This window comes from Cyprinus carpio, chromosome B1, assembly GCF_018340385.1.
Source record: "Cyprinus carpio isolate SPL01 chromosome B1, ASM1834038v1, whole genome shotgun sequence".
Lineage (NCBI taxonomy): Eukaryota > Metazoa > Chordata > Actinopteri > Cypriniformes > Cyprinidae > Cyprinus > Cyprinus carpio.
In genome coordinates, this window is record NC_056597.1 from 34,542,898 (window position 1) to 34,552,206 (window position 9,309).

A 9,309-nucleotide genomic window follows, 5' to 3' on the forward strand; every position below is an offset into this window, starting at 1 on the left:
AGGTACAGTGTCAGATATTAGACCTGTAGTAGCGCAGTTTAAGAGCCGAGTACAGCTCAGGGGTGTTGGGGGTCATGACCATGTTCAGACAGGATCCTGACGTGACCTCTGACCCCTCAGATAGCGGTGTGGCACATGGAGACAGAGAGAGCTGCTCCGGTACGGCTGCACCTGCACACACACAGCTGAATTACAGTGTGATGTGAGTTCTGTAAACATGATCTCTGTGTTGTGTGTGTGTACGTCAGTTGCTGATCGCTGTGCTTTCTCTCCTGTACCACTGCAAGGTTTTCTTGACAGCAGACAAACTGAAGAAGTCTGACTTCAAACGGGACGCCTTCTGCCACTCAAACTCTCATCTCTGAAACACACACATGCAGATTAAATGCTGGGGACAATTATAATTCCAAAGGAGTAATTCACCCCAAATTAAATCATATTATTATTTATGCAACCCATATGCCTTTTTTTTTTTCTGTGGAAACTAAAAGGAAAATTAAGTTATCAAGCATATGAATATGAAAGATGGACTATTTTTATGGTATATTTAATAAATCTTCTAAATGTCTTCTTTTGTGGTCTGTAAAGTGAGCTGGGTGATTTGTAGAGTGACTTTTGCTATAATGACAAAGCTGCTAATTTTCAAATTTCTTTTACTGACCATGTGATATTTCAGTTTTTCTTTTTTAATAAATCTGCAAAAATGTCAACAATTCTGTGTTTTTCTGTCAATATGGAGTGCTGTGTGTACATTAATGAGGGAAAAAAATTAACTTAAATGATTTTAGCAAATTGCTGCAATATAACAAAGAGTGAAAAATTTAAGGGGGTCTGAATACTTTCCGTACCCACTGTATACTGGGGCAAACCCTTAGAGATGTACATTCTCTTTTTCCAGGAGGTCTCAAAATCGAATATGTAATCTATAATTGAATATGTTCATTATGAAGTAATATAACAATATTAATATAATAAAACATTTAATTTAGAATATTGTTTATTTTGGAATCTCAAAATATAATTTAATATAAATTAAAAGGCAGTAAAATAAATACAGTTAATAAAATAAGCACCTAAAATTAAAGCGATGTCAAAGCTCAAAAAAAAATCAAAAAAAACTAAAGCTATGACAAAACTCAATGCAAAATTCAACTGAACCGTGATGTTCAGAGAGGCCCATGTGATAATCCAAGAGTACTTTCAACAAGACACTAAGGCATAATCACACCTGTAATGGGTTGATGAGGTCTCTGCGCTCCTCTCTGAAGATCCTGTGTGAGAAGCTGTGAGTGCTTTCATCAGGACACTGAGGCAGAATCAGAGTTCAGCATCTCTGAAACACAAACTCTATCTGTGCATCGTCTGCCTCGCATGGTGCCAGTGTGTGTGACCGGTTACCTGAGCAGTCCTGAGCTCTATTATGGGATGTTGGGGATCTTGCAACCTGTTTGTTCTTCATAAGACCAGACTCTGCAGATACTGTAACATCAGCATGACATTAAAAAAAAAAGAAACACTGCAGCATAAAACACTGGCATCTAATGCAATATACAGCCTTTTCTTTTCAGTGTATAAAAATAAAAGGCAGTGATTGTGAAAATCTGCCTTGTGAAAGAACTGATCAGTTCCTTCAGCAACAAATGTTTTTTTTTTTTTGTGCAATTTTTAAATTTGTAACATTAAGTAACTTACCAAAAATGGATTTCTACATCAATTCACTTTCTAAATATATATGAATATGCAAATATCATAACTTATATACAGTATGTCTTACCAGAGCAAAAACAAATTGTTCACTCAGAAGGCAGATTAGTAATGAAGGTTCACATAAGACTGTCACAGAGCAAACTGAGCTCACAAGTGACCCAATATCAGATACAAAACACACTTCAATTATAATATTTAAGATGCATTTTAAAGCCCATTCAACAAAAGACAACCAATTAATGATCAATAACACTTTATTTTAAAAGTAAGTTTAGCAAAGTCAATGAAACGAGAATAAGAAAAAGGTTTTAGTGTAACCTGTTCATTCAGAATGTGATCAGGGTTTCCTCAACACTGCACATATTGTATGTCCTCCTCAACAGACACACTAGATTCAACTCATCAGATCATTAGTCGAGACTCCAACACCTCAAATAAGCGTCAGATTAAAGAAGACATCCAACGTGTGTATTGTTGAGGACAAAAAGCATGTTTACAAACAACCTTCAAACCAAATCCTGCTGGCCATAAATTAGTAAAAGACTATAATTAAAAAAGGTCATGTAATTTCTGATAGGAAAAATACTCTAATAGTTTCATTTTTTCATTCCTTCCACATAAACCAGGGAAAACTTCATACAATCTTCAAGGAAGTCTTTTTGTTTTATAAAATACGCATTACTATTAAAATAGTGTTTGGTATATAAAATTGCTTTCAAAACATGGGATGTGTTATGGGTTTTACAGCTGATTGTACCATACAGTGTTAATTCAGCAGAGTCAACATATTATTACTCATAATACAGTTCATAGAAATAGACAGCAACTGTGCCGATATGAAGAAAATGAACACCGTAGAAATATTTCTTTTTTTTTGCTATGCTAAGTAGTGTTTGTGTGTGTGTAGTGCTCCAGGAGGTCTTTATGGAGTAGTGTAAAGGTAGAAACAGACACTTGAAGGCAGCCACATCATCTGAAACGCTTCACCAGCTCTGAAATATCAGATATAATATAGATATTAGTTTATTTAAAGGAGTAGTCCAAAAACGGAAATTTGCTGAGAACAGGCCACCCAATATGTAGGGGAGTTTGTTCATGGAAACAAGTTTGGAGAAACGTAGGATTACATCACATGCTCACTAATGGATCCTCTGCAGTGAATGGGTGCCATCAGAATGAGAGTCCAAACAGCTGATAAAAACTTAACAATAATCCACAGGTAATCCACACCACTCCAGTCCATCAGTTAACATCTTATGAAGTGAAAAACCACATGTTCGTAAGAAACAAATCCACCTATAAGGTGTTGCAACTTAATACAAGAAATATGAGTCCATAATCCATAATGACGCTTCATCCAGTAAAAACCGCTGTCTATCCGCTGTTGTCCTCTCACATCAAAATCCACCAACTTATTTATTTAGAACTGCTTGTAAATGGTACTTGATCTGTGCATATTTCTCTCCTGATTCAGGCAAGACGATTTTTTCACTGGAGGAAACAATATTATGGATTATGGACACACATTTTTGCCAGAAGCAACAGTTTGAAGCTAAAAATGTCTTGATTTGTTTCTTAAAACACACACTTGTGGATTCCTTGTGTATTATTGTGATGTTTTTATCAGCTGTTTGGACTCTCATTCTGACGGCACCCATTCACTGCAGAGGATCCATTGATGAGCAAGTGATGAAATGCTACATTTCTCCAAATCTGATGAAGAAACAAACTCATCTACGGTGCTTTAGAAGGACAGAAGGCTGTAGGTAACCTATGTGTGAGCAGACAGCAGTCGTTCAGAGGAGGCCGCAGGACTTGGGCGGGCGGAAGGGGTTGTCGCTGGACGGCACGCCCACCAGCAGCGGGTCTTTATGGGCGTTCTGCAGGCAGAAGTTCTTCAGGTCTGTGGCAGCTTGAGAAACCTACAGAAATTACAATTAAGACAACATGTTAAACGATAACATGCACTGAGTGCACACACCCCTGAGCAAATTTAATAGTTTGGGTCTATATTTTTAAGTTTTTTTTTAATTATTTTTTTTTTTAATAGAGGGGTTAAAATCAAGAATTCTGAACCTTGCTTATCTATGTTCAGGATTCTGTTCTGGAAATGTATGCAAATCTAGTGCATATTTAATGCATACATATTTTTTTATCTAATGTTCAGGATTCTGTTCTGGAAATGTATGCAAATTAGTGCATATTTAATGCTTTTTTATCTAATATCTCTATGTTCAGGATTGTGTTCTGGAATGGTATGCAAATTGAGTGCAAATTTAATGCAGTTTTTTTTATATAATGTTCAGGATTTGTTTCTGGAAATGTATGCAAATTAGTGCATATTTAATACATACATATTTTTTTATCTAATGTTCAGGATTCTGTTCTGGAAATGTATGCAAGATATTTAATGCTCTGATTTTTTTTATCTAATGTTCAGGATTCTGTTCTGGAAATGTATGCAAATTAGTGCATATTTAATGCATACATATTTTTTTATCTAATGTTCAGGATTCTGTTCTGGAAATGTATGCAAATTAGTGCATATTTAATACATACATATTTTTTTATCTAATGTTCAGGATTCTGTTCTGGAAATGTATGCAAATTAGTGCATATATAATGCATACATTTTTTTTTATCTAATGTTCAGGATTCTGTTCTGGAAATGTATGCAAATTAGTGCATATTTAATGCATACATATATTTTTTTAATCTATTAGTACCTTGCCCATACATTTATGGTTGTAATAAGCTTTTCTAAAAGTTCTCTGCTTGCTTTTGAGCATTAAACAAAGTGGCATGAGGAATTTATAAGATGTAAAAAGTCATTAACTGAAAAACAACACTACTTTGACAAAATAACATTGGCAAACATTGCATTAATAGTGAAATTTATTGCACATTATTATTAAGAAGAAAAAAAAGGCATTTTCATACTGGGGTCTTCAGGCTGGGTCACCATAATTAATGCACACAGAAACAAACTTTAGTTTGGACACATACCAAAGGTTTTACAACTGTATTATAAAAGTAACATAATATACAATGAAGTACCACAGTATTGTAATCTGACACCATCACTCAGTACCACCACCGTCTGCATAGATTTACATTATTAATGATCACGAGAAACAACTTCTAACAGTTGTCTGAACTTTACACCGAAAATACCCTTCTGGCAGTTAAAAAACTCGTATAAAACACATTAAAAGCATATCGGACGTCAAAAAACTAAAGCTATTTACCTATACATGAGTTAAAACGCTTTTTAAGTGTTGTTTTGTCGGTTAGCGTTAGCACTAGCAGTGACTCAAACCGGTTAAACTCATCCATAAACTCTCAAAATCCAAACTCTTTCACGGTTATTGTTGAAGCTGGCATACTTACGTTGATTCGTCGTATTTTGGCCTCTAGTCTGAGCTGTTTGACGGCTTTCTGCGCCACAGCCACACTGCTGCTGCTAGCGTTATTGTTGGACATGATGACTGACGGACTCTGAGGAGAGTTTGCGGAAGTTTCACGCTCGCTCACGCGCGCGCGCGCACACAGAGTCTGGTTAGCTATCCTTGTGGAGACTCTCCATAGGCGCGATGGTTTTTATAATGTACAAACTGTATCTTCTATCGCCCTACACTAGGGTTGCCACCTTCATCAAGACAAAATAAGGGACACTCATTCACGAGTCAAAAAAAGTACACAAATAATCAGTAAGGAACTCATAGCTCAACAATAAACCATGAGAAAACATGCTCAAGTATGTAAACTTGCAACAGAACACATTAATATTGTTATTTTAAATGTGCTTATTTATAATTATTAATTATCGTTAGTCTTTTTTGACAGTTCTGCAGCTGTTACCTGGATGGGATGAATTTTTATTATTTATTTATTTATTTTATCCATTTGCTTAAATTAGGACTACATTAATATGTCATTTTCCCATTTTTATCTAAATTAAAATAATTATAATATACAATTATAATATTTTATATGAAAATAAAATATACTATTATAATAAAATTATAATAATTATAATAAAATAAATAAAAATAATTTAAATGCCAAATTGTATATGACATATATGATTATTTATTATGTATATATTTATGATTAATATAAATGCCAAATTAATAAATGTGGTCTAACATTAATTATAATCTATTAATTTATCTGTTTAATCATGCTTAAAAATATAACAGTTGTGTCAACCAAGCTCTGATAATGTATGGAATATTATATTATCAGACTATCCGAATTTTAATAAAACAATAGGCCTATCCCTTTAGAAGCATGGATGTGTCTGTAACTCTATAAAGGTATGGTTCACCCAAAAATGAAACTTCTGTCATAATTTACCCAGGGTTTTCTAAACCTGCATAAAGTTTTTGCTGCTGTTGAACACTAAAGAAGATACTTTGAAGAATGTGTCTCAACTAAACAGCTGCTGGTCCTCAGTAACTTCCATCGTGGAGAAAAATAAAAATACCATCAGAGTCATCGGGGACCAGAAACTGTTTGGTTACCCACATTCTTCATAGTATCTTCTTTTTATGTTCAACAGAAGAAAGAAATGGTTACAGGTTTGGAACAACTTGTGGGAGTGTAAACACATATTTGAGTGAACTATCCCTTTAAGTCAGTCAGCTGTGAGCAACTTACCGACGCGCTTCTCTTCAGAATCAGAATCAGAATCAGAATCAAAATGAGCTTTATTGCCAGGTATGTTTACACATACGAGGAATTTGTTTTCGTGACAGAAGCTCCGCAGTGCAACAGAATGACAGCGACAGAACAAAAAACCACACACAATAAAAGAATAAAAAATAAAAAAAAATACAAATCAATAGGTAAGGAATGACAATATACAAATTGACAATTGTATGGCAGATATATTACGAGCAGTTATGTATGTACAGGTATATTATGTGCAAAAAAAAATAATAATTTAAGTGTACACTAGGTATGTGTGTTAGATAATAAGTGTATGTTTCTGTAAATATAAATAGTGTAATGTGTTCCACAGTTATTATCAAGTGTTCCTTAGATGGATTGCCTGAGGGAAGAAACTGTTCCTGTGTCTGGCCGTTCTGGTGCTCAGTGCTCTGTAGCGTCGACCAGATGGCAACAGTTCAAACAGGGAGTGTGCTGGAGTGTGAGGGTCCAGAGTGATTTTGCCAGCCCTTTTGCTCACTCTGGATAAGTACAGTTCTTGAATAGACGGGAGGGTTGTACCGATGATTCTCTCTGCAGTCTGGACTACCCTCTGTAGTCTTCTGAGGTCAAACTCTGCGTTCATCATTAGTTACTGGACAGATCCATTGATAACCCTACATCTGGAGAGCCATGTGTTCAAAGAGCAGATGTGAGCTCCAGATGTTTTAAACCACGCAGGTTTAGTGCATACTGCGCTCGTGTGAGGGCTTTAACACATGTGCAGTGACAGCAACGCTGTTAACAGTCTGTGGACCCATGTAACATTACTTTCGCAAGTAGGCCTATACAAGTGAGGAACAAGTCATTTAAACAGGCTGAGTGTTTATTAGCCTATAATTCTGTTCCAGGAACACAAAAATATGACATTGTGACATACAAAAGCTGTCAGTGGGGTGGTGATTATCAAAAGTCACTGAAATGTACCATTTAGGTACTAATATTTACCTTTAAGTTACTAATATGCTTTGTTATGTTATGGGTAAATATGGTACAAATGTGTAGCTTTTGAAAAAGCTTTTGTACTTTTTTCCCCCTGCGAGTGTAAGATATTGTAGTGTACATAATATGGCCCAGGCTCCTCCTTCGATGCAGGCCTTTTATCATTTCCAACTGATGAAGTCTACTCATGTCCAAGTCTTTGTCAAAAACAGTGTGGGAAATCATGCATGGTAAGCATGAGCTATACTAATAATGACATTTGACGCCTTCAGAGCCACAGTATTTCCAGTAGTTACGACTCCACTTAAGAGAAGTGTGGTCAGCAGTTTTTTTTTTTTTCTTCAGAGTTCATATACAGTTCTCACCATAGTTTCACAGGGAAGAGGACATGTTATTTCGGTATCTTGTCTCACCAGTCATCGTCTTTACATTTACAGGCTGTTTTTATGTTCATCATTAGAAGACTATACAGTATCATGGTAATATATTTCATTTTAAATAATGTTTAGTTAAAATTACTGCGATGACCGATTGCTTACTGCACTGTGTTTTAACACAAGACGTAAAGTAGTACCTAATGAACAGTCTGGTCATTTATGGTCGGTTTAAGTCAAGCAATGATAAAAACAACGCTGCAGACATACTTTTATTACATGCTTCTGTAGAAGGTTATGGAATAATGACAACAGAATAGTGTGTGAAGACAGATAGATGAGATATTTCATGGAGGTTTTTGAATGCTAAATCTCATATCTTAAAGGTGTGTCCAGCTCTACTGCTTCAGTCCTTCATCTGGATCTCTCTGATGGCAAAAGGTATATGATGTGGTAACGTAATGAACACCAGTTTTTACAGAAGACTGTTTTCCGATAAGCAGAAAACAAAGTTGTTTTACTGGCAGCACATTTGCATATGACAACTTCTCTTACAGCATCCTGTGTCACTTCAGTTGAAGTCAAAAGGGCACATTTTACACCTTTCTGTACTTGCAGTGTAGTCCCTTCTGAGCCCTTTAGTTTTAAGGTTCTTCATGGATGCTAATTAAGAACCTTGATTTTTAGTGCATCTCAAAGCAGCCTTCCAAGCATGCATTCATGTGTATTCCAGGTGTGCAGTATAACGTGACTCATATTGTCAGCAGAATGTGTGTGGTCCGGCAGTCGACGGTGCTCATACCCTGCAAACACACTTTTCGAAACGAGCAGGTGAGCGCAGCCGAATGGCTCTTTGGGAAATCGCCGGGGCAGAGGGTCAGGGTTTCTCAGGACCCTGCATTTGTAGGCCGTGTGGAGTTTGTGCAGCCTGTCGCGGGAAACTGCTCGCTGCTGCTGAGGGACGTGAGGGAGAGTGACGCAGGCATCTTCCAGTTAGTGCTCAGCACTACTTCCGGGCGAAATTGGACAAACGATCAGGGAATCCAGCTGGAAATAACGGGTGAGTGGAGAGCTGGATAGGTGTGAATAAAGACATTTTACATTTCAGTGTAAGAACTGGAATATAACTGATTATACAGACTCAACCACTAATCATTTTGGGTTACTTCAGAAATAACAATATTTAAGTACAGTTTGCAAGTTTTGGCCCTCTAGCGGGCGAAGCACGAAACTACATGTTACTGACTTGCGTTTTTTTCTTCAACCGCTAGGGGTCCAAAAGGTACATAGTGCTGCATTTTGAAAAATGTAAATATAAAGATCTTGTCTTACAAAAAGATCTTTCTATTTACATTGATTCCTTGGGCAGATGTCCATATCCAAAGTAATTTACATTGCATTGCATAACATACACTATAGCAGTGTTTCTCAAACTGTTTGGGGCCAGGGGCCCTCACAGGGGAGAAAAATTTCCAAAGACCCCTAATAATTATAAAAGCAGTTAGGCATATGCTTACTACAATTTGTACTATTTTGGCACTTCTGTTTTCCTGGAATGTAGAATTTTTCTGGA

The 9,309-nt window shown here is 36.3% G+C and overlaps 1 protein-coding gene across 2 annotated transcripts; it reads right to left on the bottom strand.

Annotated features, from left to right (window-relative positions):
- Positions 1-1,943: 1,943 nt before the first annotated feature.
- On the bottom strand, positions 1,944-5,266 carry LOC109064304 (guanine nucleotide-binding protein G(I)/G(S)/G(O) subunit gamma-5-like). Of its 2 annotated transcripts, none has more exons than XR_006153817.1 (3): positions 5,098-5,266; positions 3,446-3,629; positions 1,944-2,699 (listed from the first exon to the last, which is right to left on the bottom strand). XR_006153817.1 is itself a non-coding variant. In XM_042717243.1 (3 exons), exons 1-2 carry the CDS (start codon positions 5,188-5,190, stop codon positions 3,504-3,506), a joined length of 219 nt encoding a protein of 72 aa, XP_042573177.1. In that variant the 5' UTR covers positions 5,191-5,261; the 3' UTR covers positions 1,944-2,699; positions 3,479-3,503. The 2 variants fall into 2 exon arrangements, 1 of the variants encoding a protein (XP_042573177.1); XM_042717243.1 differs by having other exon boundaries at positions 3,479-3,629; positions 5,098-5,261.
- Positions 5,267-9,309: the final 4,043 nt, after the last annotated feature.

Excerpts from the sequence above, each read along its gene's own strand:
- LOC109064304 (XM_042717243.1), bottom strand. The coding sequence starts at position 5,190 with ATGTCCAACAATAACGCTAGCAGCAGCAGTGTGGCTGTGGCGCAGAAA. Across the intron at positions 3,630-5,097 it reads CCAAAATACGACGAATCAAC|GTTTCTCAAGCTGCCACAGA; the intron begins GTAAGTATGCCA and ends TAATTTCTGTAG.